This window comes from Corapipo altera, unplaced genomic scaffold (assembly GCF_003945725.1).
Source record: "Corapipo altera isolate COAL_440 unplaced genomic scaffold, ASM394572v1 112, whole genome shotgun sequence".
Lineage (NCBI taxonomy): Eukaryota > Metazoa > Chordata > Aves > Passeriformes > Pipridae > Corapipo > Corapipo altera.
The window spans coordinates 7,935,524-7,957,504 of record NW_020884899.1 but is presented as its reverse complement, the minus strand read 5'-3'; the positions used below and the strand labels follow the sequence as shown (position 1 = coordinate 7,957,504).

Below are 21,981 nucleotides of genomic sequence, written 5' to 3'. Positions count from 1 at the left end.
TGCTCATTTGCATGGTTCTGGAGCTTTCTTGCAGGTTAATTTTACATCTTTCCCAAGGCTAATGTCTCATGTGCATTTGTAAGTATTTTTAAGATAATGTGACATTAGCATTTCCTCAAAATCTCCATCCCAGATTCTGATCTTTTAGTGACCTGTTTCTAAGGATTAGATCTGGAATATCTCTCCTGAAGAGGTGGTGATATGAACCAAAGCTCCCTGTTTTTCTGACGTTACCTCTATACCAGAGTCTAGAAACAGGATCTTTTTTTGTCACTCATGCAACTGAACTTTTGAATTTCAGTGAGTAACAGGATTTTTCTTCAAGCACAGATTGATTCCATGCTTTGAGAGTCTGCAACAAGGTCAAAGTTGTGCAGCAGAATGAACTGCAGATGCTTTTAAATGACTTCCTGCTCCCACGGCTTCCTTGCAAATCATGATAGAGTCTCAGGTTATCATCACTGGCAAAACCACCAGAGATGAACTTATATCTAATAGCTGGTGTCTCAATCTCTACTTTCCAAAAAGTTTTTAATATTTTGGAAAGGAGTGGCCTATTTCCCCTCCAGTCTGATCTGTCCATTTTCTCTGTAGATTTGGTGACAGATTACACATGTCGCTGGTCTGGGATTACAATTTAAAATGCCTGTCACTGTGACACCATGACCAGCAGCTCTTAGCTTTTTGTTGGCTTTCTGCCATCCCTGCAGTGTTTTTTCCTGCTGCTTTTCAGGAATTGGTTTTCATAAGACATCTGCAGGCAAGCCTTTTCTGGGTCTTCTAATCCATCAGGATTTAGTAATGGCCTCTTATTTCAAGGGAAGAGGATTTTACAGAAACTATTCCAAATATCCAAAATGAACACAAGATGAGGATGTTTAATACCCTGTCTTTAAAATAGGGTATCCAAATGTCTTCATTTTTGTGTTCATATGGAGAGTTTTTATGTTACTGAGCTGGTTTTACTGCTTGAGGAGGTCAGTCTGTGCCAGATTCCTGTCTGTACATTGTAGCTCATTTTCTGTCCAAGAATCTTTTTGGTTCTTAGTGTGTCAGGACTGCTATTCATGCACGTGTTACTTAAAAACACAAAGCTGCAACATAAATTCACCAAGTTTATTTTCATCAGTCATGCATTCCATGTGACTGGATACATACATAGGTTTTTGTCCCTTTTCTGATGGTTGGTGGGTAAGTGACAGCTCACTGGCCCACAAGCTGTTTATAAAATGTTTTTCAGCTGTTGTTGATAGTGTGTGTGCCCAAACCTCACATACCCCAGTGTCATGGTGGTGATTGCACTTTACTAAGATGTTCAAAGACCTGACTTCTCTCTTAAAAAGTATTTGGTCTTTCAGAAAGGCCCATCTCTCTGGTATATCTTTGTGAACGCTAAAGGGTTGTGTGTCCAGTTGATTTGGAACATTTCTGACAAGAGAGACCAGGGAGGATATCCCTGAAGCTTTCCAGGTTGTGGTTGCTCAAGGCTGATCTTTTAGTTCCAGACACAACAAAAAAAGTGCTAATAAATGTGTTCTAGTCCTTAAGTCCCTTTAGTGTGCCTGGTATATACATTGATCTGTTGGATGTGCTTCTAATTAATTTTCTTTTAAGTATTCTCATTTAGGTAATGAAAGAGGTGATTATGATTTCACTGTCTTGTTTGAAACAATTTTAGGTCCAGGGCATCCTCTCAGTGCAGGTGAATGACCAGCAAAATCTCTCAGTCCTTTCTTCAAGTTTCCAGGTTGTTATTGGTGGACTGGAACAGATTTGTCTTCCCCATCTCAAATCCTTGGACCCCGTGATGTATGTGGATGCTTTCAGGGTCAAAGGATGCTTGGTCATCTCCAGTACTGGATGTTCATCCTAATAGGTAGAAGTAGTCCTGGAAACTCAACAAGAGATACCTGAATGACCTGGTTTTTGTAGAAATCTCGATCCTTGTCTCTCATGGAAGCTTATTTCCAGGGAATATTGGATTGTTTTCTGGATATTAGGGTGCAGAGCTCTCAGATATCCCTTAGCTACCCAGTAAATGTTTGTCATCTCACCCCATTAGCCACTAGTGGAAACAAAGAGATTTGCTGCTCCCAAGCAGCTGTTAAGTAACTGTCCTTTCTGCTTGGAGATTTCCTTTGCCATTGTTGCAGTGAGACAAAAAAATATCCTGAAGTATGTGAAAAAAATGAAGACCTGGTGTAACTCACTTGTTATAACAATAATAATAAAGACTGCATGAGCAATTCATTACTCTTTTCCTTTCAAGCACTTTAAAAGCAAAACAGAGCTGAAAATATTTCTTTGGGAGATACTGAAATACCTCATTAGGTCTTTCTTTTTATTGGCTATTAAGGTGATAATTCTGTAACAGGAATGAAAGTGAGGATGTATTTTGCTTTGATTTATAGAAATGTGTTAATTTGAACTGAACAGATCTTTTCTGATCTTAATATTGGTTATCCAAGAGTATTGTTTTGTAATACATAGTTTCTAGTTTTATTAGTTTTATTTTAGATAAAGGAATTCTGATGGGGTCTGTGTTAATTCTGTGCAGTATTGGAGGTGTTTTGGGGGAAATGAGTAGCCAAGATTTAATAATCTGTAATTTAAGTAATTTTTTTTGTTAAGTGGAATAGTGTTCACTGCATACTTAATAGTTACAGAATTGCATGTCAAGCTAAGACTAGAAAGCACAAAGAAAATAATGTGTATGTTTAATTAATTAAGTTAACCTTTATTCAGATCTTTCCATTTCAGTGAGATGACAAGTTTGCACAATAAAATAGTGAAAATGGTCAGAATAGCTTCATATTATCTCATTTTCTGAAGTGATCATTAAGTTTTCTGTCGTGGTTCTGCAGCGTCTGAATGGTAAGCTTTGTAAAGACTGGATTCTACAGAAGAGGTAACTCCCTGTAGAGTTTTAGTCAAACAGTCATGTAATTGCAGTTAGTTGTATATTAAAGATTGAGTCCTCTACCATGAAACAGCTTTGTGGTTTCAGCAGTGTGTGTTTCTGGATTATTCAAGCCAGACAATTCAAGAAGGTGACCATTATTGAGGGTACAGCGAATAAACTCGTGTTGCATTGAGAGAGACTCAGTTGTGCACTGCTCTTAGTGGAACAAGATGATGCAGCTTTCTTTTTAAAATTTTGGTATTCTAAATGTGATTTTGATATTGTAGACTACTTACATTTTTAATTTAAGCAGTCTGACTCTGGAACCCAGTCTCATTCAGGAAGAAGGCCTAACTAGAGATTGCAGAACTGGGGCCTTTGCAGCACTTCTTTTTTTCCGAAGAGTTGCTGTTTGTAAAGAAAACTTCCTCATTGGAGAGGCCTCCAGATCATTTTTGTCTTCAAATTGTTCTGTGTACCAGATCTATAGAGTTTACAGTTACTGTTTATTTTCATTCTTCAGTAACACTTTCCCTTCACCCTCCTGTGCCTGCACCTGTGTAGAACTTGGACTTCAGGTTTTCCAGTGTTGCTCTTGGCTTAGTATGTTTATTTTAACCGTTCATAATATTTTTCTGTTACCTGATAACTTGACAACTTGAACCTTACTAATTTGCTTTCCCCATCATCTTTTTACATCTACAAGTACGTATGACTCATGTAAACTTGTTCAAGTGCTGACTTGTTCGGGGAAAGACTTAAATTAAAGAAATAAGAGCCAGACAGAATGCAGATTGGGGTTTTCGATCAGGTTGCAGCTGCTCTTTTCAACTTCATTCTGTTTTTTTAGGAAATATGTTTAAACATGGTATAAGATTCTAAAAATAGTATTATTCGTGAAACCAAACCAAATTTGTATGGCTTGTTTTGGTAGAGATAAAAATCTATGTTTGGGTTGCACCTTTGCCCAATTCGTTTTGTTAACTGAACAGAATTTTATCTCTGCTTCACTTACAGTCTTATGTGTCTTTAACTTTGGTGCAGATCAATTTTCACCTTATTGTGGAAGAGATAGACAAGGGTACAGATGGTAACAATAATGACTCTTGTCCCACATTCAGAAAACTCTATAATATATTTTCACCTATACTGCCATTACTGGTAAATTACAAACAGTGTCAGTAAAAAGAAATTAAGATGGTAGAGGTCTTAATATTCTTTTATGTTTTAAGTTCCTGTGTTAAAAACCAAAAGCAAATCAAATATCTGATTTTTTTTGTCATCTTGTTTTCTCGATTTTTTAAAAAATTGTTTATTAGAAACCTGTTTCATATTGACTTTGAGAGCAAATAAAGATCTAGCTCTTCTAAGATGTAACAATAAACTTCTGAAAGTTTTAAAATTGCTTCCAGTGAAATTGTGTTTGGGACACAAGTACAGGGAAGCAGTGCTTTAAAATACTTTATAACATATAGAAGGAAATATATAATTTTTGAACACGTTAAATATGTTCTACATGAAAGATTTTTCTCTATCTTATTAAGTGAAGGAGGGGTGTTTTTTTGGGTGGAAGATTCCATAGTTAAAGATGTAAACCAGCAATTTCTTGCTTCTATAGCACAACATAGTTCAGAGCTGAGATTAGAGAAACCCTGTAGAGTGGCTAATACTTGAGGGCATCCCCAACTAGAAAAGTATGTGAATTTAGGCATGGGAGGAAGGAAGGATCTGCTTTAAATTTAGTGTAGGGTCACTGAGTCTTAATGATAGATTAAACAAGGGAGGTGGAATAATGAATAGGGGTATGCAATGTGTAGCACTAATACCAGAAGTCCATGGTTTTCACTGGTTATTTAATGTCTTTTCCCATATGTTTCTGAATAGAGCAGGTTATGGCAGGGATGAGCTAAGGAATAGCTTTGTTAGTGAATTGTTAAATAGATTGCATTTTCTTTTTAAAAATGTATATTTATATAGGAGAGCTGCTTGCTAATGGTATAATCGGGCACCTTACATGCATATACCTTAAATGTAGCAGTGTTAGTAACTGTACTTCTAATTAATGTGTGTATGTTGATATTTTTAAAACACACTGAGGATTTGTCTGCATAATTGTCTTTTCCATTGTGAAACTAACAACCATTACTTGGTTTAAGCAAAAATTAATTTCTGAATATTGTAAACCTCAAAAGAAGTGTTGATTTGGCAGACATGCAAATGAAATGGAGGACGTACCAAGAAATGTTTTTGTTAGTAGAAAGTTAACTGACAGCTCAATAAACCTTGTTTTATAGTTTATTTTAACTTGAATTCAGAATAACATGAATAGATTACCTATTCAAAGTCAACCACATCAAATAGTTTATTAAATTCATACTTACAATGACTGAGAAAAGATATCACAGTTTACTTTAGAGTTCCTACAGAGTTTTCACATGTAAGAGTCTGCCAACTACCTGATTCCAGTAACCCAGGTGAACCAGGAAAGGCACCAGCTGAGTTATTGATGGGTTTCTGGGCGACCCATATTCTCTTTTGTGTGGTGATGATACCAGCGAGCCTTTAGAGAAAATGCACTTTGCACATAGTTTTTGTTTTGGATAATTAATATAATGCACAAAACCTTTATGGCTCATCTTCCATTTTAGATGGACATAGTTGGCTGGCCCTGGGAATAAAAGAGCTGCAGACTCAGTCTACCCATCTCTCTTCACTAAGCAGCAGGTTTGCTGTGACCTTTAAGTCTAAAAGTGGTGGGAAGAGAGAAGTAAAACATTGGCATTGGAGGTACTGGGGATTTCTTTGTATGAAAGGACTGCACAACCCTCTGCATAACTGTGGTACTTTGCTTCATGAAATTCCTAGATTGAACTAATTTTTCATGTCGTATAAATTTGCAAATATTTCCTAAGTATTGACCATTTACAGAAATTTGAATAGATTTCCTGTTGTCTCTAGTAGCAATAAAACATGCTTTCTCACAAAAGTGTATTTTATTGATTGTCTAGAGACAGTAAAAACACATGACAGAACACTGATTTTGTGATGTTCTGTTTCTTAGACCAAAACTGGGAGGATTATCACTTAAAATAAGGATTACTCTGAAGCACATGAGGTTTATGCATTTTCTAAGACTGAAATTGGATCAGATTCTATTCTGAAACATGTTTGGGTAGGAGTGGAGGAAGACACTGTTAGTCAATGAATGTGTTAAGGAGCATATTTCTTGGAATTATAATATGAGATTTGGGGGAGATGATGATAGGACCAAACTGAAAAGAAAATTCAAGGGGAAGGTTTTGGTTTTTTCTTTTTCTTTTTTTTTTTCCTTTCCCCCATATGAATACAAATGATGCACTTTACTATGATTAAATACAGCAAGAATTGGACATTTAACTTTCATTCTTCTCCTTACTGGATATGAGTGATTACTTTTGAAACTCTTCAAAATTACCAGGTAGGGAAGTGATGGAAGACCAGTGTACATATTTGTCGTGCTTGGGCTGTTGCAAACCAGTTCACTTTTTAAATCAAGATGAGGGTGTTTGACTTCAATTAAATTTGTCTAAAATTTTCTTTTGTTCAGAACATGAGAGCCATGAAAATGTAAAAAATGTCCTTTCCACTGCAAGAGTCACACTGACTATCTCTTTCACTTCTAATGATAATTCAGACCCTAGAAATAATCTTCAATGTCCTTATGAGTGGGAGCCTGACTATGTCCACAATAATCACTGTACTATAACTTAAGACAACTAGTTCCTTAGAAAGGAAATGACACAGCCAGTACAAGATACAGGAAGGTGTATTGCTGAAGAGCAGTTTTTGTCACTGATTTCTGACAGAGGAAGTGAAACAGATTGTAAGACAGGAGCTGCAGAATTGCACTGACTTGTGCAGTAGTCTGAGTATATGCACAAGTGATGAGGACAAGGTGGGACCAAGCCTGTGTAACTGCCATGCATGTTTTTTCTTTCTTCCCAGCCTTAGTTCATATTTTACCATTACCCAGTAGTGACAGTAACTTCTGGTAAGTCTGACAGATGTTAGGATGGACAGAATGTGTATTTAATAGTTTAAATTGTGTTTTCATACTAGTTTTAAATAGCTTGGATCATAGTCTCATTCATGTACTTAACTTCATGATCAGTAAGTGTCAGGGTACATTTTCCTCCAAGTAACTGCTTTAACCTCTGAGATAATTCATTAGGACTGTCCATTAAATCTGCTAAGTATGGAATCCATATGAAAAGACTTGTCCCTTCTGATGGTCTTTCATGAGGTTAACCCAGACACAAACTGTTATCCTGGTGCAGTCCTCTGTTGCACTTAGTAGACCAGCTGCTTCAACTGTTGGTTTTCATATGGCTTTCTTTAGCTCCAGAGATCATAGAACTGATCTTAATTGCGCTTTTCTAATTTGATGTTTTCCATATCCATCTTACTCCCAGAGATACCTTAATTCAGATTACATATTGTTTTATCTGTCTAGCTTGAGCTCTGTTCTGCCCTGGGCTGCAGCAGAGTCCAGAATGACCCTCTGGATGTAACAGAATTTTTCTGTCATGCTTTGTGAAGTACTCTGAAATCTTCTGGAAGGTGGTAACTAAAAGTAACATTTTCTACAGTGAAACTAAGATCTCATTCTTCCTGCCAGATGCAGGATCTTGCTCGAGTGTAGTCCTCCAGAGTTTGTCCCATTATGTTTAAAGGGTCCTAAAATGTTAATTTTTAATGGAAGCAAAATAGCAGATATTTGGCAACTTATCAACATTTCAGGATGTAAAATCAACTGGAATTGGGACCCTGGGAGTAAAAATATTAGAAACTGTATTTACCCTTCATATTGCAGCTGAATGTTTTGTCAAAAGAGTAGTTGCCTGTTGATAGTGATCTGGTAGTAGATGACTGAGTAGCAGTTGCATGTTGTCTTTCATAATGTGCAGAGGGATCAGTCAAAAGTTTCCACAGAACAGCGTTTTGTCACTTAGTCTACTAATAAGTATATTTTCTTAAATGACCATTCCTACTGAATGGAAAAACAAACTAGGTCTTCCAAATGTATCTTTTCTGTGTCAGTGCACTGTATGTAGAACAAGCAAACGAGTGAACTTCAAGTATTATCATTGGTTTTATTTTGTTAGTAGAAGTCTTTAAGGCATTTTCAAATAAATTCGTAAAATTGTTTTGGCAGTAAGTCTTTGTTGTTTGATCTCTTTTAACCCTAATCACATCTTCCTTTCAATCTCTTAATGTCACAGCCAGCTCACACTCTTAATTCTTTCGTACCCTATTTCAAACTCATGCTTGTGTGCTGCTAAAATGATTTTTTTCCTGTGGGTTGTTTTTTTTTTTTCTTTTTTCAAATACTCGTGTCTCTTGCCTCAATTTCTTAAGAATGTGTTTTCCCTTCTTCTTCTATAGGAATTTGTTTCTTCTTTTAACCTTCTATTAAAAAATTCAAAGGGTCATGCAGTTTTAAGTTCAGAGGGGATTATCACAATTAGGTCTCCTAGGCACTACAAGCAATGAATAATAATAATTATGTGGGCTGAACCTTTGTGCAGTGCAGGCCATATAGCAGCAACCAGTAACTTCTGCATCAAGTTCAGAAGATTGTAACTTGCATTTAGCAATAATGCTGTTCTAAAAGGATAGCTAATTTAAGGGATTTAAAAGTGGAGATCAGCAAAGAGATTTCTTTATTTCCCAGAATTAAAATATACATGTATGCTGTCAGAAAACGGAGGCATTGAGAATAAAACCAGTATTTTAAAGACAGACAGTTGTATGTAGAATTTGAATATGATGAATAATATAGTGAATATACTCAACATTTGCCACATGCTGTGGCCCAGGAAAAGGCTGATCCGAAGCAGTGGCAAAAAGTAGTATCTGGTAGTTTGAACAGAGCTCAGATTAATTCTCAAACCTTGTCTGGACAGGAGGCTGAGCTTGGGAAAATATCTTGCTAAATATTTGAGGGAACGTGTCATGTTTGGAACATCTCATGTGCTTGGAACATCCATCTTTTCAGGTTATATTGTAGGTGTGTAAGTATGTGTGTGTGTATATATATATATATATGTATATAAAATGCATGAGGCAATCAGAAGTTCACGTCAGAAGATTCAGTAGAGTTTAGTTGTAGCCTTGCTTTTATTTTCTGTTTCAAAATTTGCAAGTTTCAACGACAAAAATATGCTAGTCTTACCCAATGATCCATTTTATTGTGGGCTGTAGTGTTAAGATATGCACTTGGCACAGATCCATTAAAAAAGGTCAAATGACATCCAAGAAGGGTTGGTTTAAAATAGGAGATCCAAAAAATGAAGTAGAGGATAATAAAGTATGAATGAATAATTGTGAAATTACGAAAGTAATTTATTCACAATGTTATTTCTGGTGCTAAAAGGAATCTGCCAAAGGCTTCTTTGCAAGCATTAACAAAATGTAATGAATCTTAACTGTCGTTACATTTAATGAATTTTTAAATAATCTGGTGATTCCCAAACTGGATGAGCTTCTGATAAAAACTTCTAGTTGAGAAAAATTTCTTAATTATTCGATTAGGTGTTACATCTCAGAAATACAGTTGCTCAATGAGGCTGTAGAGTGAGTAGGGGGTGTCTTGGAAGGTGTGTGTCAGCTATAGAACAAGAGGACAGAACACAGCCATATAACTGAGGAAAAAGCAGTTTATTTTCTCTTAAGTTATGACATTTAAAGTTTGCCAGTAGTATTTCACATAAGTAATTCAGACTAGCTGTAGTCCTCAAGAATTTACAGAAGTGAAATGAAAGTAATGGGAGTTGGTTTTTTTTGGATTTTGTTTGATGACTCATTATGATGGGTGTAAATCTTGGAGAACGAGGCTATAAGTGCTTAGTTGGGGAGTAAAGAATCCATATACCTTTCTGGAAGTGGTGCTGGTTCCTTATATTTAGTACCTAATTATCCTAAAAGAGCTGTTTTTTTACTAAAGTATTATGGTGAATCATCTCTCTGTTAGAGTTATCTGCTTACGGATTCTTTCTCCTGAAAGTTTTCCTTCCTCCACCATTTAAAAATACATAACAGCATAGCAATATTAGCTTTGCATTTACTTATCCAGCCACTTAATCTTTCAAAGTGGTTCCCTGTTTCTCCTTGCCTCATCTCTCAAATTGAACACAGTGTTTATCTTAAAGTATTTATTTAATCCCGAGATACATGAAGTTCTTACTGCACCTTTCCAACCATGAGAGGCAAAATTCGTGTACTTCAATCTCTTTTCTAGATATTGAAATGAAAGAAGTGGAAACAAAAAAAGAATGTATTGACTGGTTTTTGCTCGGTGTTTAATATCTAGTTCTTGATTTGAATTCTTATCAACAGTGTCACAAAAAATCGCACATTTCTTGCCAGGCTTAAGTTAATTTGAACGATTCCACAAAGGTTTGTAATGAAGATGTTGGCACAAGATTTACCGAGTGCTACAGTGCAATACAACCCATTTTTAACAGTAGTTTAAACTGGGTTTATTTGGGTTTGAACACTTTCCCATACACACTAAAGTGAAAGTTGGATGCGTTAGTGGGGTTTCTGTACATAAAATGTGTTTAGTTGCAGGAAAATGTTACACAAAAACTTAGCAGAAAATTTTCTGTTGATTTTTTTCTCTGTGTGTTGTAACTCGCTGATGAATTCTGCTTTGTATGTGGCTGACGTACAATGGACATTCAGGTTCTCTTAGGGCCATTTAGGAAGGTTTGAAATTGCATATTGTTTTTAATTTAAAAATGAAACAGTCCTAATCAGAGGGAAGAGAATACTACTTGCAGGAAATATACACATTTTGGTGCTTTTATTTGTTTCAGTTTTACTTGTCATAGTAGAAAAAGCAAGTAATGTATTTCGGACATTGTATTAAAATGTATTATCTTAAAATTTATTCTGCATTAAACAAGAAACAAGGTTTCAAAGCTTTAGTCTACTAAAGGAGAAAACTTGTTAAATAAAGACCAGAATATTTTCAGAGGTATTAAAAGCAAGAATAGTAATTTAGAGGAAGAGCTATGAAATAAAAAAACTAATTAGAGAATTAAAGCACATAATTGATTTCCTATACATTTCATAAAAGTGCTGAATCACAACTGACTTTTGGCTTGTAGACTTGGGCAGGTAAGGTTTTCTTTTGCATTCAGTATATAGATTTTAAATATTTACATTAGAAGTGTATTTTTTTCCTTTAGATTACAACAGAGTGAATTGAGTATGGGTAAATGTAAATAGCATAGAGAGTCTTCCTTAGAGAGTTTCGATGGTATAAAATTTGTGAGAGGCAGATGCTGCTATTTAAAAATAACCCAATTATGACATCTTAATTCACTAATTGAAAGCATTCCATAGTTTAAACTGCAGTCAGCTGCTAGGAGAGACAGGTTATCATTTATGTCTTTATAATTGCATTATTATTTCTGAAGTAAAACCTACACTAAAATGAAAATTTGATTATTAAAATAACCTTCATTTTTTAAATGTAGTTTTTAATATTATGTATTGGAAATACAAGAATGCAAACAAATTTGTGAGTGGAGCAGATTTATACCATACCCCTTTAAAGGAGTCTTGGGTAAAGTACTCTGAGAGTTCTGGTTTGGGTGCTAATGTCAGTGGTGGTTCACAGAGTACATTACATTACTCTGTATATAGAGTATATCCCACCTGTGGGTTGTTAGTTAAAATTAGTGCACATCTCACTTTTTAAAGTTAAGAAATTCAGGGGTTTTTTGATTTCTTGCTATTCTTTTCCTGATAAAATGCAAAATACGTTTTCTGTACAGTGAGGAAATTTTAAGTATGGATCACTTTGATTTGTCATTTTCTCTCCTTACATCTTCAATTTGTGTCCTGCACTTTTCTATTACTACAGACCGAGTCTTTTGCAATAAGTTGTGGCAGAGATGCTGATTCAGAAAAATCTTTCTTTATAGTTTTGTGTCTCTATATTTATAATAATGCTTGGTAATCCATAGTTAACTGAAATTATCCTTTAATCTGACCTATCTTTTTGTTCATGGCTATTGATAACATCCCTATCCTTTCAGATTCACCATTTTAACACCTTTGACATTTCTCTGTGCTTAAAAACTTGGTAGATTCTGTCCCTGCTTCCCATGTATTACTGCAGATTCCCAATGCTCTTTGCTATCTGTCAGTGGAATTTTGCCTGGCAGAGATGTTAAAGGCTTTCCTCTATAATCCTGAAGCCTATCACTTCAACTGGGTTTGCCTCCTTTCTTTCCATCTTTCTTCACCAAAACACTCTGCTTACTTTGCACTTCTTTCTGTCATTGCCCCATCTGTATCGTTTCAGTCTCCTAAAAATTTTGGTTACTTGTCTTGGCCTCTTCTCTGTTACAATGTCAAAGTCAAGATTCTCGCTGTACTATCAGTGCCCTGTGAAACCTTGGTCTGTCTGCATCTGCTCTCATTTCCCTGCGTCCCCCAACTCACATTCCACATTCCTCACAGTCCTCTGACTTTATTGCTCCTTTTGTCTGCCTTTCATGCACTCATTTTTGCACTGTCTTTCATGCTGCCTATGTGCCTGGAACAGTCTTTAGCATCTCAGCCAATTTACAGCTTTGCATAAATTATATTTAATAATAAGACTAACAAAAGTTCATTATCTACATTATTTCAATTAACTTTGTACCTGCATAAGCAGAAAACAGCCTGAGGGAAAGTACTGTTAAACTGTGTTGTGATTTGTTGTGATTCAAAGATACAGATTCAGGCATGGCAGTTCTTTGATGATTCAGCATAAATTTAATTAAAAAATTATTTACTAAGTGTTAGATTATTGGTTTTGACAATAGATTTCAGATTTTCCTAATTCAGAGGTAAGAAAATAGCTGCTTATTCTTGCTAAGTAAAATCACCAGAAGATTGTCATCATCACATTACCTGGTAGAGACTTTTTGCCCTGTGATGCATTTTGCTTCATTTTATCCATACTAATATGAATGTGGAAGGACTTTAAATGTTGTATTAGCTTCATATCTACAAATAAAGTGTATCTTTTGTGTTTAACCTTGCTTTTAAAGCAACATAATCATCTGCTTAAAGGAAAGATGATTAGATAAAGTGAAAGATAAGGAAGTAACACCACCTGTATCTGGGAAGTTTTCTGTGTGTTGGCTACTTCGACATACAGGTTTTCTTCAAATATCAAACCTTGTTTAATATTTTAACTCCCTTCAACACCAGTGAAACTTCATATGGGTTTCCAGCATCATTGTATAGCTGCAAGGCAGGGCATTCTGCAGGAATTATAGTTTTCCAAGTAAAACTTCATCTGAAATACATGGGGGTATTTTTTTGGTTTAAATGGTTGTATCGATACTGTTCACAGCTGAGTTGTGAAACCAAATAGATGTGCCTTTAATTTGTTTTTAAGTGATCTCATATATTCTGGAGATGATAATCTGAAGGGTGGCTGCCATAGTAATGTGCCAGTCACCATGGCATCTGAACATTATGAAAAGAAATTCTGGGCTGCACAAAGACAATGCCACCAATTTGTATTTCAAGCTGATCAAAGGTGGGGGACCAAAAAGTTTGCCAATAAATGTAGCTCAGTGGATGACACTACAACTTAGAGTTTGCTTTACATGAATTCAGAAAGATTTTGGTCCTCCTGTTGCCTCCTATTGAATTTATAAGTGAAAGCCTTAACACAGACTTTGTCCATTTACTATGCTAACTTTTTTTGCAGTTGCATGAAGAGTGTGGCTGTAGATTTTTATTTCATTGGCCCAGTGAAGGAGCAGTTTATGCTTTTGCTTTATGTGAATCTTTAGAACTTTTTCCTTCTTATGGAATTTTTAACTTTAGGGTGAAATTAAGTCAGTTAGCGAAGAGAAGGGATTTCCTGTACTCAATTGGTAAATATTCTAATCTCTGAAACATTTTACAATCTGCTTTTGTAATAGTGTTCTAATTATCAAACAAACCTAAAATTAAATAGTTATTTAAAAGCAAGTTTATTTTATCTTAAATAATTGATTGTGGCTTGTTGTTTGAAAGAGGACTGCTTCGGTGTGAACTCCAAATCCAGTTATGATCTTAACTCAAGCAGTTTGTTTAATCAAACATTACTCTAATCAGTCTTACATGGTCCTCTACCCAGCCAGGCCTGTCTATAACAACTGGTTTATTCTGCGACGAGTTGCTCAACAGATGTCATTCTGGTAGAATAATGCAGCAGAATACTTGTGCATTGGCTAAAATTACTTCAACTTTGATCACTTTTGTCCAGCACATCAGTCTGGCATTGTGCTTTATACCAACATAACACTTTACCCCGAGCATGCCTTTCAAGCTTAGAATAGCAGAGGAATGTTATTGAATTCAGTGCAGTTACAGATGAGTTAATGAAAGAAGGGAAATACTGTTTTTTTCATAATGCCTTTCTGTTGTACTTTGGAATTAAAAGGGAATTTGAGGAATGTGACTTCCGAGTTATTTATTTTTACTTCTGAAGGCTTTTTGAAAACAGTATTATGCAGTCCCATTGATCCCATGTTTCTGTAAATAAGTTGCACTTGTTATTTAAAAATAGCTCCTTTTAGAGTTTTACATTGTGAAAATAATATTAATAAGACTTTCTGATGGGTAACTGGACAATAAATATCTCACAGGGACAGTTTATCCTGTTTTTTAATGCAAGAAAACTAAAGCAGCAAAACCCGTATTCTTGTGATCACAGATAAGGATTGTTATATTTTGATGGGCTGTTGTGGGGTCAGTACAGAGTAACATCTCTACCTGGATACTAAACTGTCAAGGATACAAAGAGGAAGCACTAAAAAGAAGTCCACTTTTAAATTTTTTTTTTAGTTAAAATATAGATGTAATTTTTTTTTTAATTGAAGCATAGCTACCAGGTCAGTCTCCCTGTGAAAACTGCTGAACAAAACCAATATTAACATAAAGGGTATCATGTTATCAATTTACCAGTTTTAGAAAAAACTGAGAGAGATCTCAAGGATTCTAAAATGAATACAGTGAATGTAAAACTGAGCTGAAATTCCAACCCAGATATATGTTATGATACTGAAATGTCCAGGTAAGGAACCCACATGGTCTAAATGTCATCCTTTAGTGAGATACAGACTCAAGAGTTGGAAGTATTGTATCTTACTCTTGGATGATAAACTGAATAACTTCTTTTCCACTTATTTCTGCAGAATATTTATGTTAATAAAGCTTTAAGTTGAGAGTATTGAAATTATTATCTGCATAGTCTGTGTATTAGATCTATCCAGAAATATGAGACAGTTCTTCACAGTTTTTACTAAGGGGCACTCTATTAGTGTGAAATAGTTCTACTAATAGTAGTGAGAATGAGCAGCAGTAACTAAATGGAAGATCTGAAAATACAGTAAGAGCACTGTACTTTGTGTTTGATCTTGATATGTTCTCAGTTGTATGTATTTGTTGGCAAACTTGCAGCCATGCCACTGAAGAGTCTTTTGAAGAATGTTGCCCAAATCAACATTTGTGAGCAAGGGTATGGTGGAAATCCCTGCCTTGTCCCTCACTCTCTTTAGGATCTTTACAATGATTAGAACAATTATTTCACCCCTTACTATCTGCACAAGTGTTCTTCATCCATCTGTTGGTGTGCAAAATTTGAAAGAAGGGTTCCATGCAACATTTCTCTCTAAAGACAATCCAGGTAAAGTTTTGGTGCTATTTCGTTGTGCAAACACATTTGTAGATAAATATGTACTGCCAGATGTTTCACGTACATCCCGTACTAAAAATAAATGACAAATTTCAAGGGAACATATGTACATTCCATATGTTTTATATTACCTCACTGTAGAGTCAAACCTCAACTGTGCTTCAGTGCTGAAGCTATGGCAAGTATTGATTAATAGGCAGGATCAAATGATATCAGATGTTTTTTGTTTTATTGTATTATCTTCCTGAGAATGGTAGTTTAGAATCGTCTTTCATTAATTTTTTGAATATGAAACCTTTATCTGTATGGGTTATGTTAGTATTTACCATTTTACAAATTTCAGCTTACTTCCTGATTTTTGTAAACTACTTCTCTATTCAGAAAAAGTTGTTAACTTGAGGTAAGTGCACTAGATTCCAAGCAGGGTGCTAGCTCATATCTTTTTCTGCTGACAGCTATAACATAGTTTTTTCAAATGCCTTTGGCAATATTGTGTGTAAACCTGTGGACCAGATCTGAACCTTAGAGCGTTGAATGAACAAGTTTTACAATAACTAGAAAAAAATAAAAATAAAAAAGTTGGGGTATGTTGAAAACAATGCAGTTTGCCTGTATTGCTTTTGCTACAGCAAATTCTGATTTTATTTATTTATTTATTTATTTATTTAACCAGGTAAAGCGGAATGTGTATGACCTGACTAGTATCCCTGTCCGTCACCAGTTGTGGGAAGGCTGGCCTTCTTCTGCCACAGACGACTCAGTGAGTACCTTTGATTCTCATTTCATTTCTCCCTGCAAATAGGTGATTTTACTTGGATTTTTGATGGGAGTCACTCGGTAGCTTTTACTCTCACGTGCAGTAACTTAACATTGCACACACTTCAGACCTTTGTCTTGAAAGATACAAATACTGAAGATTTGGATTAGTGAAATACATGGAAATTATTCATGTGTATCAGATTTGGGGCATGTTTTAGACAAGGAGACGTGTTCTAGACTGAAGCAAAACTGCACAGAGTTTTGGAAGTTGAAGAAGTCCACTGCAGTGATGGAACTGCAGGGAAAAAGTCCTTGGTTTTATGTATGCTTTGCATGCACATCTAGATATTTTACCAAGGTAGTTCACCATATGTATGCTTGATCCTGTGCCTGACTTCAAAGCAGGAGGTGTTCCTGCTGAAATCAGTGGAGTGTCACTGTTGGTGACAGAATCCACTTGTGAATTTGCCTACAAATTTATGAAGTTGTGGGACTTAACCTGCAGAATTCCATTAAATGCTGCACTTGGTTCCTTGCATGGTTGTCCCTACAGCATGTTTTACAGCACATCTTTCAGTTTTGCTCAGGTAATTTTCTTACAGTGGTACGTTACCAATGCCAGCCTAGTGAGGTCTGCCTTTATTTAGAAAAAACCAAAATAAATAAACCCACTAAAAAAATGTCTAAGAGGCTGAAATTATTATGTAGTTATGTTGTATGTCAATTTTGTGACCCGAGAAAAATGTATAAAAATGAAATTTTTATATTTTTATAAAATCATTCATGTAAACTATAGGTTGAACCTGAGTGTTCTACAAAGTGAAAATGCAGTTGGGGATTGCTTTCTCTAAATTTTGCCATTGTCTTTGATGCACTACTTTCCTGTTTGTTTCCACTCTCTTTTTGTAAAAGGAGAATTGCTGTTTGAATATGGCTGCTGCGTTTTTTGCTCTGGGTAAAGGATTTAAGCCAATTAAAAAAAACAAAAACAAAGACTGTCTGGATTTCTAATATACTTGTAAAACATATCCGTGGTAGTGTTTACAGAAACAGTAGTTGAGAAAGGTGGGTAAATCTCTGTCCCTGTATTCAAGAGCCTATCTGGGCTGATGGATGCAATATCTGAAATAACAGCATGGTGTCATGTGGTAATTACAGTCTTTGAAATATGGATCCATTTTAACATTTTATTAGTTTACATTAGCCCAAAAAAGAATTGGAAACTCAACACTTCTAATCTGTTTTCCCACAGCTGTTCAGTTTTCACGTGTTTTCTCCCCTCCCCTTTTCTTTTGAATAGGATACCTCACGTGTGTAGAACTCATAAATCTGTTTTAAGTCTGTTTTTACAAGTGACATTGTTGCAGGTGAATCTTTCCCCTTTTCATCTTTAATGAAATCGGTGAATGTCGAGTCACCTGCTCTGAAGCAGAGGAGTCCTCAGAGCTCACTGCGAGTCTGGTGGAGCTGGAACTCGTCAGCTGTGTAAACAGATTTGAATGTGTTGCCAACAAAAATATAATTAATTTCTCTCTAAAATTAGAGGCCATAGCTTACTGTTTATAAAGATTTAACGTTCGCAGTGCCTGTCTGTGGTTCTGTGATCTGAACATTTTTTCCTTTGCAAATTAGAAATATTCAGTAATAATTACTTTAGTAATTAGTGATGATCTCTTGAGTTAAGTGGCAAATTTTTAAAATCAGTTTTTCCGTCATGAGTTTTTAATTTGCTGTACTGTAGTATAGTGCCCCATTGCAATTAAGGAGTTAAAGAAAGACTTGATTAAAATACTTTTTTCATTTGCATGTTATGCAGCATAAGAAATACTTTGTAATACCACGGGAGGTTTTTTCAGTGCAGTTCTCGTTAACCTTTGGCTTAGCAAACAGGACAACTAAATAGACTTGGCATAATTGGATTCCTGTATCATCTTGAGTCTCTTATGAACCTGACAGACTACAGTCTTCTGACATTATCAGGAAATTTAGTGGAGTCAATAGTAATTTAAAACATTGTTGCTTCATCTCCCTTTAGAGTTAAGGTATGTTCTCTGCTTGTACTATCTAATGGAATATGGGATACTGTATGAATTGTCAATAACTCTTTCAGATCCTTTGCACACTTTCACCAGGGAAATGGGTATCAAAACCTCCACAAGCAGGAGAATGTTTTCATACTGTGACAGTTTGATTGTGGGAAACAAGGCATACATAGGCCATGGAAATCTTGTTTCACCGTTTGGCAAGGACATGTTTTTAGCTTTTATTGTGCCTGAATTATTTTAACGCCACAAATTATATCTGTTCTGCTTATTAAAGTGCAAACAAAGTAAAGGTATGAGTTTTAAATCACTATTTTTTTAATGAGTTTGCATAACTAAAACTTTAATACAACCAAAGGCTTAATTTATCTATTTTTGTGTTTATATCATCAAGTGATACTGTGAAGTCCTGAAGATCATCCTAGAAAATAAAAAAAAATTAATTTGATTTAACTCAAGATCATTCACAATTTGTTCTCAATTTTTATTTTGGATTTTGTAACAACCTTAACATTGCAGAGCTTGTAAAACAAGAACCACGCCAGAATAATATACTAAAATTTCTGAAGTGTATTCCATTTCTTTTTGCTGTATTGGCTGAACTTGTAGACTCTCACTGGTAATTACCACTATTGTCAAGTGGAATGAGCAACTTTCAAATGTGTGTGCATTGAAAGAAAAATCTGAGATCAGTCATAGGTGGTGTTTTAGTTACAGTTTTTACATGGAAACATTGGGATTTTATTTACATAAGTATAGGAGACTTTTTGGATATTAGCCTTACACAGGTATGTTTGAGGTAAAACCTTTTTTCCCCATGAGGTCACTTTTTTTATTTCAGTAGAATGAGTTGTTGTTTTGGTAGCATGGAACGATACCCAATACAAGAAGGAGAGAGGTTGCTTTTGTGCTGCTTTTGTTCTTGGTATTTAAGCTAAAGATTTTTTCTTAATTGGTTCATTGTTTTAAGTTTGGCACAGCAATGAGAAATTCTGCTTCTTCATAAGTAATGACAGCGAGCATGTCAAAATGGAATATGTTCCTGTATTAAAAAGATGTAAAAGTTTCAGGATGAGGTTTAAGGGTGGGAAGGGGGAGAGAGACAAAGCCAGAAGATGAAGCACAGTGTTGTAACTGTGCCCTTGCACACAGAGCCTGTACAGAGGATCATCCATCCTCCCGCCTGCTGCCGGTAGCACTTTGTTCCCAAAACAGTACAGTTGGTCAAGACCTTGTATCCTCCTTTCAAGAGAAGTAACTGTACTTCTTCGTTGTATAGATAAGCCATTGGGTATTTGTTCAGGGAGAAGTAGGGCTATACTGACAAGGTACTCAACTATTCTGCTGAACAGTCCCATTTCAGGTGGGACACGTATGTTGCCACTGACATGTTGAGGTTCTGCATCATCTCTTGTGAGTGTGACCACCTTCCATTCTGTGATGGCTGTAGCAGATGTGGTTGATGTTCCTTAGCTGAATTTATTAGAGAATTCTGGGCTATAATCAAAAATCTCAAATGCTTGTGTATGATCCAATTAGCACTGCTGTTATATTTAGTCATTTCATTGCTGAGTACTAAGCACAGTGTCTGCACAGATAAAAATTAAGAATGCTGATAAATAATGTTGTGGTACAAAGTGAAACCATTTATGACACTTCTTGGCTGATCTCCAGATTTTTGAAGAGGTTGGGTATTAAGCATCTGAGTAATTAGTATTTGGGAGTATGTATTTCTTTCCCTTTCCAGGTCTTACAGTTCTGAACAGAAAGTTCATTACCACATGCTGTCAATTGTGATATGAAAACAAGTTGTGAGGTTTACATATGCTGACTGTTTAATTGTAATGGATGCCATGTCTACATTTACTGCATCATTTGGAATCTTCCCTGTGGAATTGATATGACTAAAGAATGAATAGTCCTGACAGAGAAAGTACCTACTAATCAGAAGTGTAAAATTGGCTATATTTAAATTAAAATACATACCTCATTTGAAAATACTCAACTATTTTTTTCTGTGTGAGAATATCATAATTATAATTTGGATTGTCTGTACTGTTAATTACTTTGTGTGTTACTTTCCTTCTATGGTTCTCATCAGTGACTTGCAGTACAGTAGTAGAGTGAATCTGGCAGTATCCTTTTATTTTAGATACATAGAAAAATACTTGAAGTTTATTTAATTGTATGGGTTCAGAAGTATGTAAAGTTTCAGTTTAACATTTCTGCTATAATCCCAAGTTAGTAACGGAAATGAAGTTTTCAGACAATTAATGGTAATTATGAAGCAGCAAATTACTCATCATTAAGAAATATAAAAGTGAGTAATTTAATAAAGAGTTTCTAAATATGTTTGTTTTAGATAACATTCTGGCTTTGACTTATGGCTTACTTGGATTTTTTTTGTGCATGAAAGTATGATGAATTACCATGTTCTTTCTCCAGAAAAACCAAGGAGGTTACAGTTGTTCCTTCACAATTTTTTAAACCCTCAGTGCTTCTGTTTGATGTAAGGATAGTGGGGTGGCAGTAGCTGTGATCTCAGAAGTCTGGGAAAATTAAGACCACCTCTCTTAGTGCCCATGAAAGGGGTTCTAGCTTTTATAACTTATAATTTAAAGGTCAATAAAATCATAGAATTTTAAGGCTGTTCTCATATTTCTGAAAGAGAAGAGCAGAGAGATTTATTTGGGCATGCACAGATGTATTGGGAGTAGGTGAGGCAGTAAGAGTGTTTTATGACTGTTCTGATGGGCCAGTTTATTGTCACTGATTAAATAGAAGTTTCATCTTTGAAAGCAGGTGCTTCTCTTAACCTGTTACCTTTTTGGAAAGGAAGGCTTCAAAGAAGCGTAGAAGGAAGTCCAGTTGACTTTACCACATTTATTATCTGATGTTTTCATAACGACAGCATTGCTGGTCTTGCTGAGGCAAAAGTACAGAGTACCCAAAAATACAGAGCCTTTCTTTAGAAGACCAGGTCCACATGGAGCTTTTTACAGTGTCATTGAGGGCTTAAGGAAAATCTCCATAACAATATACAAAATAAAAGGCAAGTAGCATATCCCAGCTCATGTGCTGGACTCCTATCCTGATCAGCGCTTTCACTTTCTAGTCAGTGTGTGTGTCAAACACAGAGTGTAATTAAAAGGACTCAGGTTTTCTCCTTAGGTGTTTAGAGCTTTCATGCTGGTTTCAGCATGTCCCAGGTTTGCTCTGCTGTCCTCTGTTAGCCAGTGATGATGCCTTGTGTCCTACAGGGAAGACTTTGTAGCTGTTACTGCTTTTAGAGAATATTGTCTCTGGCTTTTTCTGAGATCCCAGTTGCTTTTTGTAATGAAGAATAACTGATCAACATAATCTCACTCAACAAGATCCAACTACGTGGTCCATGTTTGGTTTTTGTTTACCAGATCTTGGTCATAACCATGTAGAGCAAGATAAAGGTGTCCTTGCATACCTTGGCTCAGACAGAGACTAGTGCTGATGTTGAATGAATTATTTGCTTATCTAAGGGAAGGCATGAGGCAAGGAAGGAAGGA

The 21,981-nt window shown here is 35.6% G+C and overlaps 1 protein-coding gene across 1 annotated transcript in view; it reads left to right on the top strand.

The window, feature by feature from the left end:
- Positions 1-21,981, top strand: part of FAF1 (Fas associated factor 1) — a 156,717-nt gene that overhangs the window by 64,476 nt on the left and 70,260 nt on the right. Inside the window, exon 8 of the mRNA XM_027649046.1 lies at positions 16,312-16,398. Coding sequence (XP_027504847.1) covers positions 16,312-16,398 — 87 coding nt within the window. The remainder of the gene's footprint in view (positions 1-16,311; positions 16,399-21,981) is intronic.